The sequence below is a fragment of the Nerophis ophidion genome, linkage group LG17, assembly GCF_033978795.1.
Source record: "Nerophis ophidion isolate RoL-2023_Sa linkage group LG17, RoL_Noph_v1.0, whole genome shotgun sequence".
NCBI lineage: Eukaryota > Metazoa > Chordata > Actinopteri > Syngnathiformes > Syngnathidae > Nerophis > Nerophis ophidion.
The window spans coordinates 10,752,982-10,772,981 of NC_084627.1; the positions used below are offsets into that span (position 1 = coordinate 10,752,982).

Consider the following 20,000-nt stretch of genomic DNA (forward strand, 5'->3'; position numbering starts at 1 on the left):
CACCCCCATAACATCCCAGATACTGGCTTTTGAACTTTGCGCCTCTAACAATCCGGATGGTTATTTTCCTCTTTGTTCCGGAGGACACCACGTTGAAAACAGCTAGTGTTTTTCCATTTGTTCTCTTTCTGTTTGTCTGCAAGTAAACTGTGTGTGTTAACCTTGAAGCTTTGGAATGTAGGAAGTTGGAGTACTCCCTAAATATCTTATCTTTAATTGAACAACGAACCTGTATGTCCCATCTAGGGAGGGTGGGGGCTGTTTGCGGATTCAAGAAGTAGTCTCTTACCGTTTGAATGTTAGATCAACTGGGCGACGCGATTTGAATGTGTTGTATTTAGGTTGGACTCTCCAAAGCTTTGGAATAAATTGCAAAATACCCATTCTGTTCTGGGTGATCATTTAAACTCATTTTATGTGTCATCAAAAGAATTTGAGATTGACCAGCAATTTAAATTCCCTTGGAGGCATATCTGGTCCAAACGCAACAATTTCGATTACTTGTCTATGGGGATATATATTGATAATGTGTTATCTGCCCAGCCCGATATATGATACATACTTTGATTTGGTAATTTGATAATTACGGTAAATAGATAACAGTATAATAAGTATTTACACTGGTGTATACAGATATTAACCTAATGTGGTGCACTATGGTGCCTTCAGAGATGTGCAAGTTACCTATGCCTTGGATACTAATACACCCCCATAACATCCCAGATACTGGCTTTTGAACTTTGCGCCTATAACAATCCGGATGGCTATTTTCCTCGTTGTTCCGGAGGACACCACGTTGAAAACAGCTAGTGTTTTTCCATTTGTTCTCTTTCTGTTTGTCTGCAAGTAAACTGTGTGTATTAACCTTGAAGCTTTGGAATGTAGGGAGTTGGAGAACTCCCTAAAAATCTTATCTTTGATTGAACAACGAACCTGTATGTCCCATCTGGTTTGCGGATTCAAGAAGTAGTCTCTTACCGTTTGAATGTTAGATCAACTGGGCGACGCGATTTGAATGTGTTGTTTTTAGGTTGGTCTCTCCAAAGCTTTGGAATAAATTGCAAAATACCCATTCTGTTCTGGGTGATCATTTAAACTCAGTTTATGTGTCATCAAAAGAATTTGGGATTGACCAGCAATTCAAATTCCCTTGGAGGAATATCTGGTCCAAACGCAACAATTTCGATTACTTGTCTATGGGGATATATATTGATAATGTGTTATCTGCCCAGCCCGATATATGATACATACTTTGATTTGGTAATTTGATAATTATGGTAAATAGATAACAGTATAATAAGTATTTACACTTGTGTATACAGATATTAACCTAATGTGGTGCACTATGGTGCCTTCAGAGATGTGCAAGTTACCTATGCCTTGGATACTAATACACCCCCATAACATCCCAGATACTGGCTTTTGAACTTTGCGCCTATAACAATCCGGATGGTTATTTTCCTCTTTGTTCCGGAGGACACCACGTTGAAAACAGCTAGTGTTTTTCCATTTGTTCTCTTTCTGTTTGTCTGCAAGTAAACTGTGCGTATTAACCTTGAAGCTTTGGAATGTAGGAAGTTGGAGTACTCCCTAAAAATCTTATCTTTAATTGAACAACGAACCTGTATGTCCCATCTGGTTTGCGGATTCAAGAAGTAGTCTCTTACCGTTTGAATGTTAGATCAACTGGGCGACGCGATTTGAATGTGTTGTATTTAGGTTGGTCTCTCCAAAGCTTTGGAATAAATTGCAAAATACCCATTCTGTTCTGGGTGATCATTTAAACTCATTTTATGTGTCATCAAAAGAATTTGGGATTGACCAGCAATTTAAATTCCCTTGGAGGAATATCTGGTCCAAACGCAACAATTTCGATTACTTGTCTATGGGGATATATATTGATAATGTGTTATCTGCCCAGCCCGATATATGATACATACTTTGATATGGTAATTTGATAATTACGGTAAATAGATAACAGTATAATAAGTATTTACACTTGTGTATACAGATATTAACCTAATGTGGTGCACTATGGTGCCTTCAGAGATGTGCAAGTTACCTATGCCTTGGATACTAATACACCCCCATAACGTCCCAGATACTGGCTTTTGAACTTTGCGCCTATAACAATCCGGATGGCTATTTTCCTCTTTGTTCCGGAGGACACCACGTTGAAAACAGCTAGTGTTTTTCCATTTGTTCTCTTTCTGTTTGTCTGCAAGTAAACTGTGAGTATTAACCTTGAAGCTTTGGAATGTAGGAAGTTGGAGTACTCCCTAAAAATCTTATCTTTAATTGAACAACGAACCTGTATGTCCCATCTGGTTTGCGGATTCAAGAAGTAGTCTCTTACCGTTTGAATGTTAGATCAACTGGGCGACGCGATTTCAATGTGTTGTTTTTAGGTTGGTCTCTCCAAAGCTTTGGAATAAATTGCAAAATACCCATTCTGTTCTGGCTGATCATTTAAACTCATTTTATGTGTCATCAAAAGAATTTGGGATTGACCAGCAATTTAAGTTCCCTTGGAGGAATATCTGGTCCAAACGCAACAATTTCGATTACTTGTCTATGGGGATATATATTGATAATGTGTTATCTGCCCAGCCCGATATATGATACATACTTTGAGTTGGTAATTTGATAATTACGGTAAATAGATAACAGTATAATAAGTATTTACACTTGTGTATACAGATATTAACCTAATGTGTATCTTCGACGGGCATGAACAAAGTTGGCAAGTCCACCTGTTAACATTATTTACACTATTCTCATAAAAAAGTCTCAAAGTTTAATACGTAACATACGGGCTAGTTTGCATAAAACGGTTGTCTGTTAAAAAGTTGAAGACATTTCACTAACAGCTCACCTCTGTGACCATTGTAAGTCCTACAAAGAAGCTTCCAAAGCAGATGGCGAGAAGAAGGAGCTGACGCCGATGCGTTTTGACAAAGAATGAAGAAAACGCATCGCAGATGCTGGTGGTCAGCGTCTCAACGTATGTAAACTAAAGCAAAGGACACAGATTGTTTTATTATTGCAATTGATCTCCCGAACATGTAGTATATTTTATTTCATTTAAAGGTGGTCTTGCCTGGGTGTCTAGACCTACAAAGATCATCATGACATAGAAGCCAACGGCCCAAATGTGAGGGAAGGGCATCAGACTCACAGCGCGAGGGTAAGCAATGAACGCCAGTACTGGACCTGCACACATCACGTCAGTCAAACATGACAGCTGGGGAACTTTCGTTCCAAAAACGTAGAGGCAAGCTTCCATACCTGATTCGACCACAACGGATACGTCCACACCTTGCTCTTGGGCCATGAAGCCGAGCACGGAGAAGATGGCAAAGCCGGCCATAAAGCTGGTCGCACTGTTTAAAATGCACAGCAACAAACTGTCCCTGTTGGGTCAAATATAAGCCAGTTAGTGCGGTCCAATTGTTTTACTGTAAAATCTATGTTTTTTTTACAGTCTACTGTAAATGGAACAAAAACATACCAATTCCCTCTGCTGATTGAGCAGCCAGTTTGTACTGTAAAATCTACTGACTTTTATAGTGTCACTTTCAGCGTACAGTAAATGCATCTAATCTTTAAAACTCACTCTTCTTAACTAGCTATTAGGCTTGTACACTGACCGGGCTGCAAAAAAAAATAAATATTTAAAGGGTAACTGCACTCTTTTTTTCTATTTTGCCTATTGTTCAAAATCATGAAGAGAGACAAGAATACACTTTTTTAGGGACCGAATGTCCCTTTGGGATCCTATTGTATTTCTAAGGTTTTATTATTATTATACCACCGCTTCTTTGAGCTGTAATTTGACCCCCTTAACATGCTTAAAAACTCACCACATTTTACACACACATCAGGACTGGTGAAAATTGCCATCTAATAAAAAACCCAAACCCCAAAACTCAAAATTGCGCTCGAGTCCCCCCTAGGAAAAAACAGACAAAACTGCTTGTAACTTATGTTAGGAATGTCTTAGAGCAGGGGTGCCCACACTTTTTCTGCAGGCAAGCTACTTTTCAATTGACCAACTCGAGGGGATGTACCTCATTTATATATATCATTTATATTTATTTATTTATGAAAGAGACATTTTTGTAAACAAGTTAAATGTGTTTAATGATAATACAAGCATGTGTAACACATATAGATGTCTTTCTTTCACGAAGACAAGAATATAAGTTGGTGTATTACCTGATTCTGATGACTTGCATTGATTGGAATCAGACAGTAATGATGATAACGCCCACATTTTCAAACGGAGGAGAAAAAAGTTGTCCTTTCTGTACAATACCACATGAAAGTGGTTGGTTTTTGGCATCTAATTCATCCAGCTTCCATACACTTTACAAGAAAAACATTGGCGGCAAATTCCGTAGCTTGCTTGATTGACATTCACGGCACCCGAGGGTCTTGTGAGATGACGCTGGCTGCTGCCAGTTCATTATTATGAAAAAATGACAGAGAGGAAGGCGAGAAACACTTTTTATTTCAACAGACTTTCGCGCCGTCCCTTCCGTCAAAACTCTAAAGGCCGATTGCACATTTCCTATCTTCACAATAAAAGCCCTGCTTCATGCTGCCTGCGCTAACAAAATAAGAGTCTCGGAAAGCTGGCGTGCACAAATGATGTGCACGCCAGCTTTCTGAGGGATCGCTTGTGCACGCCAGTTTTCCGAGACTCTGTATTTAGTTAGCGCAGGCAGCATGAAGTAGGGCTTTTATTGTGAAGATAGGAAATGTGCAGTCGGCCTTTAGAGTTTTGACGGAAGGTACGGCGGGAGAGTCTGTTGAAATAAAAAGTGTTTCTCGCCTTCCTCTCGGTCATATTTTAATAATAATGAACTTGCAGCAGGCAGCGTCATCTCACAAGACCCTCCGGTACCGTGAATGTCATTTAAGTGACGTCTTGGTGAAGATTGATGATCACTCATTTTTAGGTCTATTTTTTTTAAAAGCCTGGCTCGAGATCGACTGACACACCCCCCGCGGTCGACTCGTAGCTCGCGATCGACGTAATGGGCACCCCTGTCGTAGAGACATGAAACAAAAACCTCTATGTAGATTTGACTTAGACCTAGATTTCATACACTGACACCCTTTAGTAAAAATCAACAGGAAGTTGGTAAAAACCTCTTCAAAACAAAAGTTTCCTAAAAAATGTCATGTTTGCCTCTTTGAGCTGTAATTTGACCCCCTTAAAATGCTTCAAAACCTCACCAAACTGGACACACACATCAGGACTGGCGAAAATAGAGATCTAATAAAAAAACAAACTCCAAAACTCAAAATTGCGCTTTAGCGCCGCCTAGGAATAAAATACAGACAAAACTGCTCCTAGGAAGAAAACACAGACAAAAATGCTTGTACTTCTGGTAGGAATGTTCTAGAGACATGAAACAAAACACCTCTATGTAGGTCTCACTTAGACCAACATTTCATTCATTAACATCCTTTAGCAAAAATCAACAGGAAGTTGGCAATTACCCCTTCAAAACAAAAGTTTCCTAAAAACCCGTGACGTCTTGCGGACACGTCATCATTACACGACGTTTCGAAGACGAAACTCCCGGGAAATTTAAAATTGTAATTTAGTAAACTAAAAAGGCCGTATTGGCATGTGTTGCAATGTTAATATTTCATCATTGATATATAAACTATCAGACTGCGTGGTCGCTAGTAGTGGCTTTCAGTAGGTCTTTAACGTTGCACTTTTTATATGTAGAAGAAAAGTTTTGTCATTTTATTCAATCTGAGCAACAACTTGAGGCAGTTTAATGTGGATTAACGTGGGCAGAATTATTATAGTGTTCCCAATGTTTAAAGGATAAAGCCATTGTTTACAAATTTGGTAAATAAATGACCAAAACATGTATATTTTGTTGTTTTCTTACTGTACTGAAAATTTACCGAAAATGAAACCGAGGTACGAAATTTTTGTGTACCGTTACACCCTTAGTATCTAGGTATTAATGTCTATCCCAAGGGTAGGGAACCTATGGCTCTAGAGCCAGATGTGGCTCTTTTGATGACTGCATCTGGCTCTCAGATAAATCTTAGCTGACATTGCTTAACGCGATAATTATGAATAATTTCGCTGGTAATCACAGTGCTAAAAATAACGTGCAAAATACAAACAATTCTCATGCATTTAAATCCATCCATCCGTTTTCTACCGCACCTGTTCAAGAAGTCGCATTAATGGTAAGAAGTATTTTATGTCACAATGGCGGGGGGGGGTTGCAGCTTGCTGCGAGGTCGTTCCCCCAGGAAGGCAGACGGACAACTCGGGACATTGTATTTATGTAAAAACATGATTTAATTTTAACTAAAAAAATATACAAACAAAAATTGCTCACAGCGGAGGCACAACTTGGGCTAAAAAAACAAAGCTAACGCATGAACAGACTGAGAACATAAATCAAACAAAACTTACTTGGCATGGCATGAAGCACGAAACTATGGCAAGGCATGAAACAAGTCAGCACAGGGCGACTGACTGGCAAAGACGAGCTTAAATACTGCCTCTGATTAGTGCTCGGGAAGCAGGTGAGCGGACATTTTGTCCACCAGAGACAAAATGAGTAACCAAGGAAACCAGACAAGGGAGTGGAAAAAAAACAGGAACTTAAAGAGTCCAAAGGACAAACAGCACATGGCCAAACAAAAACATGATCAACAGACATGACAATTTATTTATTATTGGTTAGCTTCAGAATAACAATGTTATTAAAAAGAATAAGAGACTTATTATACTTAAAAAATGTTGGTCTTACTTAAAAATGCACACATTTAATTGTACTCAGTGTTAAAAAATATGAAATGGCTCTCACGGAAATACATTTTGAAATATTTTGCTTTCATGGCTCTCTCAGCCAAAAAGGTTCCCGACCCCTGGTCTATCCTATAGTCTCTTTGAGAAATTGCTGAAAAAGAGGGGTCCACACACTTTTGGGAAGCACTGTATTCCAAGCGCAAATGAAAAAGTGAAATACTTACCTGAAGCAATTGTTGTTGTACTGGTTGTAGCTACTTAAAGTTGTCAACACCCCACTGCTGATTATATAGGAGTATAGGATCTGGCTAGCCGCATCAAGCCAAACCTGAAGATGAAGTAAGTTCAATTAGCACGATCTCCTACGATAATTTTGGCGACAACATCATGCGAGAGCAAAAATTCTACTACCGTTGAATCGCTGAGGCGTGTCAGGTCTGGGTAGAGGTAGAAAGTCAGCCCATCTTTGGCTCCTGGTAACGTCAGACCACGAACAAGCAGGGCCAAAAGTATGAGGTATGGAAACGTGGCAGTGAAGTACAGCACCTGGATCAAAGGTGTCAAACTCATTTTAGCTCAGGGGCCACATGGAGGAAAATTTACCGCCACACGGGCCAGACTAGTGCAATCATGGCATAATAATTCAAAAATAAAGACAACTTTAAAATTGTTATCTTTGTTTTACTTTGGCCAAAAATAGAACACGCACATTCTGTAAAGTTACACATCACAAATAATCTTCGAGGTAAAACATTTTAAATTAGCGGAAAATCCTGAGGAAAAAAATGGTAAAGTTTAAAAAAACGATGAAGAACACAATGAACTAAGACTTGGTCTCAGTATATTTACAGTCATTTAGCTTCCTGTTTAGTGATCCGTTCAGTTCAGGTGTTTGGAAAAGCAACCAAGTGTTTCCTCAAACCACTACATTGGTGACATCCGCAACTGCCATAAGTTACAAAAACATTATTATCATCATTCAAATATTACAATTATAATATAAAAAATATATATATCAGAATGAGGCCATACTAGCCGAATTAAAGGTAACGTAACTGCAAACTAACCTGGAATGACCGTGACCTTCGATCCCTCAGACGGCACTGTATCAAAAACCAACATCAATCTCTAAAGGATATCACCACATGGGCTCAGGAACACTTCAGAAAACCACTGTCACTAAATACAGTTTATCGCTACATCTGTAAGTGCAAGTTAAAGCTCTATTATACGAAGCGAATGCCATTCATCAACAACATCCAGAAACGCCGCCGGCTTCTCTGGGCCCGAGATCATCTAAGATGGACTGATGCAAAGTGGAAAAGTGTTCTGTGGTCTGACAAGTCCACATTTCAAATTGTTTTTGGAAATATTCGACATCGTGTCATCCGTACCAAAGGGGAAACGAACTATCCAGACTGTTATCGACGCAAAGTTCAAAAGCCAGCATCTGTGATGGTACGGGGGTGTATTAGTGCCCAAGGCATGGGTAACTTACACATCTGTGAAGGCACCATTAATGCTGAAAGGTACATACAGGTTTTGGAACAACATATGCTGCCATCTAAGCGCCGTCTTTTTCATGGACGCCCCTGCTTATTTCAGCAAGACAATGCCAAGCCACATTCAGCATGTGTTACAACAGCGTGGCTTCGTAAAAAAAGAGTGTGGGTACTTTCCTGGCCCGGCTGCAGTCCAGACCTGTCTCCCATGGAAAATGTGTGGCGCATTATGAAACGTAAAATACGACAGCGGAGACCCCGGACTGTTGAACGACTTAAGCTCTACATAAAAAAGAATGGGAGAGAATTCCACTTTCAAAGCTTCACCAATTAGTTTCCTCAGTTCCCAAACGTTTATTGAGTGTTGTTAAAAGAAAAGGTGATGTAACACGGTGGTGAACATGCCCTTTCCCAACTACTTTGGCACGTGTTGCAGCCATGAAATTCTAAGTTAATTATGATTTGCAAAAAAAAAATACAGTTTATGAGTTTGAACATCAAACATCTTGTCTTTGTAGTGCATTCAATTGAATATGGGTTGAAAAGGATTTGCAAATCATTGTATTCTGTTTATATTTACATTTAACACAATTTCCCAACTCATATGGAAACGGGGTTTGTATATGATCTGCACTGTGTGTATATATATATATATATATATATGTATATATATATATGTATACACACAGTGCAGATCTGTTTTTCTTATAAAATATTATTGTATATGAAATTGCTCTTAAGTGTCAGGTATTCAAAACTTCTTCACCTTTCCTGTGTTCTTGATTCCCTTGCAGATACAGGCGTAAACCAATATCCAGGAAAGCAGAAGACATAGGGCCAAGTCCCAGCGAATGTTTCCCATTTCCTCAAGTCCGCTTGATAGCCCCAAAATTCTTCTCCTGGACAGAAATCCGAGGAAAAACACTCATATACACACACACACACACACGCATACACACACATGGTACTTACTCCCAATACTCTACAGCTGAAGATGTGTTGTTTGTGGACTCTGACAGAGTTTGATTGTGTCCCAGACATGAATCTTTCATGCGAGGTGAGAGTTTAATTTGTAAACATCAGTATAGTGTATTACCACAAAAAATATACATATATATATATTTATAGCACCTGTGTTCCAGCTGTTGAGACAGTTAGCCCACGGAAGTTCCGAGTGGAAGGATGAGAAGAGGAAGAGGAATTCCCAGCTCAGGATAATAATGTAATAAATGATTGTGCAGGTGACAACCAATTGGCTGCCATATCCTATTCCTGTACATAAACATATCATGCTTATGTCCAGCCAGGTCAAAAAGACGGATGTCATGTCATTCACCTTCAAAAAGAGGGCAGATTTTCCTCCAACACGTTATTGCACCTTGACCGGTGTACTGGCCCAGGGATGTCTCCAGGATGAAGAGAGGGATGCCACAGGTGAACAGGAACAAAAAGTATGGTATGAGGAAGACGCCTTTGAAGCCAAAATTCAATCTGTTAGTTCAATAGTCCTGAAACTTTTCTCAATTCATATTTTGCTCTTCCAAGAACCATTTTTTCCCCACCTATGTTCACCGGTTAGTCTTGCTATGTATTTACTCTGAAATGTAGCAATGAAACACACATGCAGAAATGATTTTGTATTCAAATTTAAGAGAAATTATATTTACCTCCTCCATTTTTGGAACAAAGGTATGGAAATCTCCAGATATTCCCATAGCCAACAATACTACCAGCTACAGCCAAGAAGTACTCAATTTTTCTGGACCACCGCTCTCTCTCCCGGCCTTTGGGTGCCGGTTCTGCTTTACTTTCAAGGTTTTCCGAGTTCATTGGGAAGTGATCCATGTTGACCTTTAGTTAGGGCGGGTGTCATAAAACTGTAACAATATCAAGACTATGTTTGCTCATTTAAACTTGAGTTGAAATTGCCACACATCTCAGAATATATATGTGTATATATATAAATATATATGTGTGTGTGTGTGTATATATATATATGTATGTATATATATATATATATTTATGTATATATATATATATATATATATATATATATATAAAAAACATATATACCAGGGGTCACCAAAATTTTGAAAGCAAGAGCTACTTCTTGGGTGCTGATTAATGCGAAGGGCTACCAGTTTGATACACACTTAAATAAATTGCCAGAAATAGCTAATTTGCTCAATTTACCTTTAATAAATAAATCTATATATATAAAAAAAATGGGTATTTCTGTCTGTCATTCCGTCGTACATTTTTTTTTCGTTTTACGGAAGGTTTTTTGTAGAGAATAAATGATGAAAAAAACAGTTAATTGAACGGTTTAAAAGAGGAGAAAACACGAAAAAAATGAGAATTTAATTTTGAAACATAGTTTATCTTCAATTTCGACTCTTTAGAATTCAAAATTCAACCGGAAAAAAATGAAGAGAAAAACTAGCTAATTCGAATCTTTTTGAAAATTATTTAAAAATTATTTATGGAACATCATTAGTAATTTTTCCTGATTAAAATTAATTTTAAAATTTTGATGACATGTTTTAAATAGGTTAAAATCCAATCTGCACTTTGTTAAAATATATAACAAATTGGACCAAGCAATATTTCTAACAAAGACAAATCATTATTTCTTCTAGATTTTCCAGAACAAAAATTTTAAAAGAAATTCAAAAGACTTTGAAATAGGATTTATATTTGAAATTTTAATCATTATAAGTTAGAAGAAATATTCCACAAATATTCTTTGTCGAAAAAACAAAATCTAAAATGAAGAATTGAATTAACTTTTTTTTATTATTCTTTACAATAAAAAAAATTAATTTACCTGAACATTGATTTAAATTGTCAGGAAAGAAAAGGAAGGAATTTAAAAGGTAAAAAGGTATATGTGTTTAAAAATCCTAAAATCATTTTTGAGGTTGTATTTTTTCTCTAAAATTGTCATTCTGAAAGTTACAATAAGGAAAGTAAAAAAAATAAATGCATTTATTTAAACAAGTGAAGACCAAGTCTTTAAAATATATTCTCGGGTTTTCAAATTTTATTTGTGTTTTGTCTCTCTTAGAAATTAAAAATGTCGAGCAAAGCGAGACCAGCTTGCTAGTAAATAAATACAATTTAAAAAATAGAGGCAGCTCACTGGTAAGTGCTGCTATTTGAGCTATTTTTAGTACAGGCCAGCGGGCGACTCATCTGGTCCTTACGGGCACCGCGTTGGTGACCCCTGGTATATACTGTATATATAATGTGTATGTTTGTATATTAAAGTCACTGAACATATACTGTAAATAAATGTAGTGTCACTAGGATTAAAAGATAGTAGTAAATTGTTACTTTGCTTGTAACCAACTAGATTGTTTGCTCACGTCATTAAACTAAACCCAAAACATTATTCCGCGGGTTGGTGACTTAGACTACACTGTTTATTTAATGAGTAATTGGATAAGTCAACAGACAGCCAAAGAAAGCTGCTTTTGATAAGGAAAATGAGATACACGATTTAATTCAAGAAATAACTGGTAGCGATGAGGGGGCGACTTGTCCAGGGTGTACCCTGCCTTCCGCCCGATTGTAGCTGAGATAGGCGCTCCCCCCCACCCCTCGAACCCGAAAGGGAATAAGCGGTAGAAAATGGATGGAATAACTGGTAGCAAACCCGCAAAGGGAAATTATTCAAAAATGGTTTTGGAAAAAACTGCTTCTATTTTCATAAGAATTAGTTGTCATCTGACATTTTGGAGCAGGTTAAAACAATAGAATAGAATGGACTTTATTGTCATTATATTTGAATATAAGGAGACTAAGGACTCCAACTTAAGGTGCGGTAGTGGGAACAAATACGGAATAAAAATAAATCACATAAGTAACAAAGATAAAAAATAGGAATTGAAATAAACAGACTACTATCCAATAAAAACAATAATCAATCCTGTACAATATACAGAACAAAACAAGAGCGATTTGATTTTATATTTTTTTGTAATGCACTGAACACAAAGCAGTGAGAATTTTGAGTTGAATGAGTGTTACTATTTGAATAAAATGATTGTACTGCAGAGTGCAGTGTTTGAGTTGGAGTTTGACATCTTAATGTGGTCCCCAACCACCGGGCCGCAGAATAATTTTTTATTAAAAAAAAATATATATATATATTTTTTTTTATTAAATCAACATGAAAAACACAATATACACTTAGTGCACCAACCACAAAAAACTCAGTTTTTCATGACAAAAACGTCCCTTTTTCATGACAAAGAAGAAAAATAAATAAATAAATAAAAAATAAGGACATCCTCCCCCCCCCCCAGCCCCCACCCCCCCGACCCCCCGGGCCGCAGGACTAATTATTAAGCGTTGGCCGGTCCGCGGATACAAAAAGGTTGGGGACCACTGCTTTAGTATATCAGTATGTGGAATCAAATGATGGAATGGATTAAGCAAAGATGTAAAACAAAGCACTAATATGATTCACTTTAAGGAACTGTCGACACCACAAGTATTTACAAAGTACAAGGAACAGATATGAGAAACATCTTTTAAGCTTATTGAAAATAAATTATTACTCATCTCATTATATGAATCCTAAAAGACTTAACTATTTACGAGGAGAAAACTGTTGTATTCAGAATGAGTTGGTGCAATTTGTGTACAAATGAAGAACGGGAAGAGAACATGTCAGGACTGGAATTGCTTTGAGGTCGAAAAGGCGTTGGATTAAAGTAACTCTGCGTCTTTGTACTCCTTTTTCGGACATGTGAAGAAAAATTAAAATATGTGATTAAAATTGTTAACATGTTTGAAATATACAACCAACCAACTTAGCCTTTTTTTTTTTTTTTTTTTTACAGGCCACCTCCAAAATAGGGTTAGGGTATATATATATATATATATATATATATATATGTATATATATATATATATATATATATATATATATATATATGTGTGTATGTATGTATGTATGTATGTATATATATATATATATATATATATATATATATATATTGCTTTGTGTGCTACACTAGACAGAGAATTACATTTAGCTTCAAGTCAGTACAATAAATACGCGCAAATCATCCCCACCTCTTGAAAAACCCCAAAACAATAACTGAACATGCTGGAGAAAATAAAATAGAATATTTTTACCTTGCGCTGCTGCAGCGTGCTCGCCTTCAAAAATAATATCAGACAATATCCATATTGAAGTGTTTTGTTTTTTTATTTAGGAGCGGCCTGTGGAATTAACATAACCAGTACCACCAGTATAATTATTATCAGCTGGAAAAGACTGCTTGGACTTTTGCCATTCAGCCCAGGTTGGCAAATCCGGTCCAAAAATGGCGTCGCACCAGATTCCTGAAAACACAAGAATGCTGTCATCTTTGACAGCTTTTTTTGCGATAGGGTCATTAAAAGCAGCTGATTCTCAGGAGAAAAAAAAATTAATAACAGTGCTCTCGGCCCATAGCTGTGGCCCCCAAAATAAATGAGTCGGCCTAGACCAGAAGGTCAAACTGGTTTTCATTGAGGGCCACATGGCAGTTATGGCTGCCATCAGAGGGCCGCTTGTAACAGTGAATAATGGATGAATTTGCCTCTTGATTTCATTATTAATTATAAAAATTGTTTTAACTAGACTGTGGATTTTACAGTAAAAAATTCACATTTACAAAATTTTACTGAAAAATATAGTGTTTTCTTTTTTACAACATTTTACAGTAAATTGAAAAATGACGGGGTTATGAAAAACGCTGGCAGCTAAGTTGCCAGAATTTTTGTAGTAAAATGAGATTGTTTTTACAACATTATTTTCATGGCAAAACAGTACAAGTAGTTTTTTTTTTTCAGGTTTTCTACCGTAAAAACAAATGTACCGTCTTTCCATTGTGGAGGGGGTGTGGTCCACGTGTCCCCTGAGGGCAGGGCGTGTGCAGGAGCTGGCGGTGAAGCAACTGACAGGTGAGGAGATATCTCAGCTGGAACCAGTTATCTAATCACCTGGCTCTTTATTTAGCAGCGTCGGAGGTCATGAGGGGACAGCCTTTATATTGGTCTAAAAAGAACCCACCGGGGGAAGTCTTCTACAGGTGTTTTATGTCTTGTTTACTGTTTTTAATGTAACCTTGCAGCTGCCCTCTTGGAATAGAGATCTTTGATCTCATTAACATTTTACCTGGTTAAATAAAGGCTAAAAACAAAGCCAAGACATAAAAGCCCCCCCTGCATGACCCCAAAAGGGACAATCGGTAGAAAATGGATGGAAGTTTTTAAATGTTATAAGAACATTTTTGTAAATATTTTTACCTTATTTGTCAATACACTGTAGCTCTAAACAACCATTTAAGATCCATCCATTAACTACCGCGTATTGGGGCCGTGGCTATCTCAGCTGCATTTGGGCGGAAGATGCAATGTTTAAAAAAAATTTTTTTTAAATGTTGACCCTTTTAAACACAACATCACAGGATTGAATTGGCAAAATCATTTCCAAAATAATGCAGATTTTATACGAATTGACAACTGTGACACATCCGTCCATCCATTTCTACCGCTTGTCCATTTTAGGGTCGCGGGGGGTGCTGGAGCCTATCTCAGCTGCATTCGGGCGGAAGGCGGTGTACACCCTGGACAAGTCGCCACCTCATCGCAGTGGTCCAAATGCCTTTGAAGAGTAAAAAAAAACAAACTTACATGTTAAATACTTCTGTCCAGGGCTGATTGACAGATTTATTTATTAATCCATCCATCCATTTTCTACCGCTTATTCCCTTCAGTGAGGCACTGGAGCCTATCTCAGCTGCATTCGGGCGGAAGGCGGCGTACACCCTGGACACGTCGCCACCTCATCGCAGTGGTGCAAATGCCTTTAAACAGTAAAAAAACCAAAAAACTTCGATCCATCCATTTTCTACCGCTTATTCCCTTTTGGGGTCGCGGGGGGCACTGGCGCCTATCTCAGCTACAATCGGGCGGAAGGCGGTGTGCACCCTGGACAAGTCGCCACCTCATCGCAGTGGTCCAAATGCCTTTAAAGAATTAAAAAAAAAAAAAAAAAAACTTACATGTTAAATATTTCTGTCCGGGGCTGATTTACAGATTTATACTGTATATATTTATATTTATTAATCCATCCATTCTTTTTTCTACCTCTTATTCCCTTTGGGGTGGCGCTGGAGCCTATCTCGGCTGCATTTGAGCGGAAGGCGGGGTACACCCTGCACAAGTCACCACCTCATCGCGATGGTCCAAATGCCTTTAAAGAATAAAAAATAACAACTTACATGTTAAATATTTCTGTCCAGGGCTGATTGACAGATTGATATATATTTATATGTATTAATTCATTCATCCATACATTTTCTACCGCTTATTCCCTTTGGGGTCGCCCATCTCAGCTGCATTCTGGCGGAAGGCGGGGTACACCCTGGACAAGTCGCCACCTCATCGCAGTGGTCCAAATGCCTTTAAAGTGTAAAAAAAAAAAAAGAACAAAAATGACATGTTAAATATTTCTGTCCAGGTCTGATTGACATTTATATTTATTAACATAAATCCAACATATTTTTACTGCCTTTTGAAAAAAAGACTTTTATGGCCCTGTGATGAGGTGCATGGCGACTTGTCCCTGCGACATCAAAAGGGACAAGCAGTAGAAATGGACTTTTATGTCCTTATTGGCTTTGGGGTATTGTGGAATAACAGTCAGTGTCTGGTAGCTGTAGAATTACACCAGGGGTGTCCAAAGTGCGGCCCGCAGCTAATCATCTACCGGCCCGCCACACATCTTGCAAAAATTCCAAAATTGATAGTATTGCAAAAAAATAAAACATTTTAAAAAAGTGGAATGAGGTGAAATCTAATGAGAAAAAGTGGCAATGTTGACACAAAGCTGCCATGCAGGCAGTTTTTTTTCCCTTTTGTCTTTATTTTCTTTTTTTTCCATTGCTAAAAAAAAAAGGACAAAAAAATCTATGTCGTAATAAATTATAACTTAAAAATTATCACTTTAAAATGTATGTGGAAAAAATATTGCATATGTTGTGTGGTTGCCTTATAAAAACATCAAAGTTTCGACAAAAGAGCATAAAACAAACAAAATTAAAGCTGCAAGCAGCGTTGGTCGGGTCCGCTTTGGCTGCTGCCCCCGCCACTGAAGCCCTGGTCTAAGTTAGACCTACATAGAGGTTTTTGTTTCATGTCTCTACGACATTCCTAACAGCAGTTACAAGCAGTTTTGTCTGTCTTTTTTCTTAGGGGGCGCTAGAGTGCAATTTTGATATTTGGGGTTTGTTTTTTATTAGATGGCAATTTTTGCCAGTCCTGATGTGTGTGTAAAATTTGGTGAGTTTTGAAGCATGTTGAGGGTGTGAAATTACAGCTCCGTTTTTCTGGATGTTGTTGATAAATGGTTTTTGCTCTGCATAGTAGAGCGTTAACTTGCACTTTGAAGCATTTTAAGGGGGTCAAATTACAGCTCAAAGAGGCAAAAATTGCATTTTTTTAGGAAACTGCGCAGGGGTTATTTGAAGGCGCGTAAAATCAAAACCGGAGCAGTAGTCTAAGTGAGACCTACATAGAGGTTTTTGTTTCAGGTCTCTCCAACATTCCTACCGGAAGTTACAAGCAGTTTTGTCTGTTTTCTCCCTAGGAGCAGTTTTTTCTGTGTTTTATTCAAAAATTGCGGTAGAGCGCATTTTTGAGTTTTGGGGTTTTGTTTTTTGTTAGATCGCAATTTTCGCCAGTCCTGATGTGTGTGCCAAGTTTGGTGAGTTTTGAAGCATTTTAAGGGGGTCAAATTACAGCTCAAAGAGGCAAAAAATAGCATTTTTTGCGAAAATTTTGCTTTGAATGGGTTTTTGCAAAGTTTCTGTAGATTTTTGCCCCAGAAGGTAAAATTATGAAATCTAGGTCTTAGTCAGCCCTACATAGAGGTTTTTGTTTCATGTCTCTACGACATTGCTAACGGAAGTTACAAGCAGTCTGTTTTTCGTTTCTTCCTAGGGGGCGCTAGCGCGCAATTTTGATTTTTGGGGTTTGGTTGCTTAATAAGTTGGGAAGGTTTGCCATACCGACGTGTGTGTCAAATTTGGTGAGTTTTGAAGCATGTTAAGGGGGTCAAATTAGGGTGCGAAGGTGCAGAATAATAATAATAAAACCTTACAGTTTCAATAGGGTCCTTTGGCCCATTGCAAAAGGACTCCTTTAATAAAATCGACAGATATATCGGGAGTTGATCTTGGAATTCAAGTGTTAAAAGTAAAAAAAAAACAATAATAAAAATGCATCACTTTATGAGTGGGGAACCTTTCGGATCTCAAATGTATTTAGTAGGATTTTATTTAACTTTTCACTGTGATTACTCAAAAATATTAAATAATTAAAATCAATGGTGTCCTGCATTATTGATCTTTGAGGGCTTTAATTGCTAAATAGAGGAACTCTCCTGAAGGAATCAATAAAGTACTATCTATCTATCTGAATACACTATATTTCAGTTTTAATATAAAAAACAAAGACAGAAAAGGCATAAAAACGTATTTGTTTTACTTTATATCAACCTCAAGTTGATATAGAGATTTACTGTAAGCATTAAATACAAAATAATAATAATTTGACTTATTTTTAACATTTAAGTGAATGAGACCCTCTATGCTCCCTAGGACCCCTAAGGATAAAAAAAAAATCCATATATTTTGTTATGGTTTGAAAATAAAAAATATCAAAATGGCCCCCGCATGCTTCAATTTTTCCGTGTGCGGCCCACTGTGGAAAAAGTTTGGACACCCCTGTTATAAAGAGTAATATTGGAAAAAAACAACTTATAATATACAGCAAAAATGTACATTAGGTGTTGATTATTGCATGTTATTAAATGGTGTACCTAAACAAGTGGCCGCTAAATGCTGCTTGTGGGCGGAGCCAGGACAATTGCGCCCACCTGTAGTGGACGCTGACTTCCGGTTCCAATTATCCAATCACCTGCGAGAGTAGGTTATATCAATCTCAGGTGAGCTCGGCTTTCTCAAGCCCGTTTTTTTTTTCCTGGCAATTCTTGCCAGCTTGGAACGTACAGAACCGTTTTGGACCCGCATTGGACTGGACCAGGATCTGGCCGGACCATGTCGGGGCCTCCCGGGTGGATTGCGGTTTGGGTTTGGGTCACCTTGGTGTCCCTAGCCCGCCTCGGTCAGACACAATCCGGGACAAACGGTGACGTCCACGGACGTCCGAACGCGGGATTCTTCCCGGCCCCCGTGTGGAAGTTCCTGGCAGGTAAGAAACCGCTCCGCCGAATGTTCAGGTCCGAACCCGGAAGTCTGACCCACTCCGCGTGTGTTTCAGTGTCAGGACGCGGAGGAGGCACTTTGGACCTGGGTCGGCCGCGGTTCCGTTGCGGCGACACGACGCTTTCTGTCCGCGTGTCCCTCATCCGACACGCTAAAGCGCGCCTCCCAGGTGAGTGGCCGCGGGTGCACGCCGACGCACGCGCGTTCACGTGCGTGAATTGATTGTGTGTGTGTGTGTGCAGACGGGAGGAGGCTGCCGGTGCTGCACGACGCATGCGCGGCTTCGGTTCGGAGGTTCGGTCCGTGGCTGCTGCTCAAGCTGCCGTACAGCAGCTGTCACCTGCACGCCACGGTAAGAGTCACGCACGCCCACTGCATTAGGTACACCGTTTGGTCAACTGTGCCTAATGAAGTGGCCACTGTGCGTAAAGGGGGCGTTGACAATCGGCCACGCGGATGATTGACGGGTCACAGGGGCGGTTCTAGGCATGCTTATATGAGGGGGCAGTCAGAAATGTGAAGGGGGCATCATGTGTACACGTCATGCTCCAGCACTTTTTTTTTTCTGTGCTTATAGTAACGATGCTTTCTTCATTGAAATGGGTCTTTAGCTATGTGTCCAACCCCAACCTGGAGTAGTGGATTGCACTTTGTCAGGCCTCTACCTTCAGACCTGTCCAACTTGGGTGTCCCACCTGAAAACTAAGCTCCTGCTGGTATAGTTCTTACGGTCACTGAGACACGCAAACCCCCTGATCACAATAAGGTGGCAATCCCTCAGGGGGGAAACTGAAAAATAAATGAATAAAATAAAACATCGTTCATCCAGATTTTATCAACCAACAACAAAAACATTTATCCTAACTGGATGGCCTAACTCTCAAATAAATGTTGACCCAAAGTAGGACTTTACACACTACAGTCAATATTTACAAAACTGAAAGGTAGTCTGATGAATAATGATAAAAAAGAATCTCAAACTAATTTATAAAACAGAACATGGGCACAAAATGTATTCACTCCAATGTATGTGTGTTGCCCACTTGCTTGTAAATTGATGAAAACGGCAGTGTTTTTGTTTTTAGGTGTCTTGGTCATATCAAATGAAACTTATAATTTGTTTATTACAAAATGTAGATTGAAACATTAAAGGTTGACTATGTAGACTTACAAGAAAAACAGAAAAACAATTCCAGCAGTCGATTGCCAGACCGTTGCTAAGTAAAACGGGCCGTTGCTAGGGACTCCGCTCTGAACAGAGGACAGCAGAGGACTGCTAAGCAGGATATATACCTTATGTTTCATTTTTACCGTCATTAACAGCATCATAAATGACTTGTAGCTTGTTACAGGGACAGTGGAGGCTCTCTGCCTTCCAAACCACTGCTGCTCAGAGCCTCCGCTGTCACT

General features: G+C 38.6%; 2 protein-coding genes and 2 long non-coding RNA genes across 6 annotated transcripts in view; 3 read left to right on the forward strand and 1 right to left on the reverse strand.

Annotated features, from left to right (window-relative positions):
- The window catches only part of LOC133536045 (uncharacterized), an 11,473-nt gene extending 1,248 nt beyond the window's left edge, over positions 1-10,225 (forward strand). The window contains exons 2-6 of one of the 3 annotated variants that reach the window (XR_009802374.1): positions 2,894-3,004; positions 3,091-3,187; positions 9,096-9,358; positions 9,430-9,523; positions 9,605-10,225. This is a non-coding gene — a long non-coding RNA (uncharacterized LOC133536045). The remainder of the gene's footprint in view (positions 1-2,893; positions 3,005-3,090; positions 3,188-9,095; positions 9,359-9,429; positions 9,524-9,604) is intronic. The other 2 variants (XR_009802373.1, XR_009802375.1) reach the window with 2 other exon arrangements.
- LOC133536044 (sodium- and chloride-dependent GABA transporter 2-like) overlaps positions 1-13,493 on the reverse strand; it is a 21,162-nt gene extending 7,669 nt beyond the window's left edge. The window contains exons 1-11 of the mRNA XM_061876223.1: positions 13,450-13,493; positions 9,969-10,178; positions 9,638-9,772; positions 9,433-9,573; positions 9,274-9,346; positions 9,068-9,200; positions 7,211-7,345; positions 7,024-7,127; positions 3,289-3,413; positions 3,101-3,213; positions 2,876-3,013 (exon numbers count right to left, since the gene is read on the reverse strand). Of these exons, the coding sequence (XP_061732207.1) occupies positions 2,876-3,013; positions 3,101-3,213; positions 3,289-3,413; positions 7,024-7,127; positions 7,211-7,345; positions 9,068-9,200; positions 9,274-9,346; positions 9,433-9,573; positions 9,638-9,772; positions 9,969-10,146 (1,275 nt within the window). The 5' untranslated portion in view covers positions 10,147-10,178; positions 13,450-13,493. The remainder of the gene's footprint in view (positions 1-2,875; positions 3,014-3,100; positions 3,214-3,288; positions 3,414-7,023; positions 7,128-7,210; positions 7,346-9,067; positions 9,201-9,273; positions 9,347-9,432; positions 9,574-9,637; positions 9,773-9,968; positions 10,179-13,449) is intronic.
- Positions 13,494-14,175: 682 nt separating this feature from the next.
- Positions 14,176-15,490, forward strand: LOC133536046 (uncharacterized). Its single transcript, XR_009802376.1, has 3 exons — positions 14,176-14,262; positions 14,869-14,974; positions 15,078-15,490. It is a non-coding gene; the product is annotated as an uncharacterized LOC133536046 (long non-coding RNA).
- Positions 15,491-18,323: 2,833 nt separating this feature from the next.
- Positions 18,324-20,000, forward strand: part of LOC133536648 (mucin-2-like) — a 17,274-nt gene continuing 15,597 nt past the window's right edge. The window contains exons 1-3 of the mRNA XM_061877269.1: positions 18,324-18,576; positions 18,646-18,759; positions 18,833-18,942. Coding sequence (XP_061733253.1) covers positions 18,423-18,576; positions 18,646-18,759; positions 18,833-18,942 — 378 coding nt within the window. The 5' untranslated portion in view covers positions 18,324-18,422. The remainder of the gene's footprint in view (positions 18,577-18,645; positions 18,760-18,832; positions 18,943-20,000) is intronic.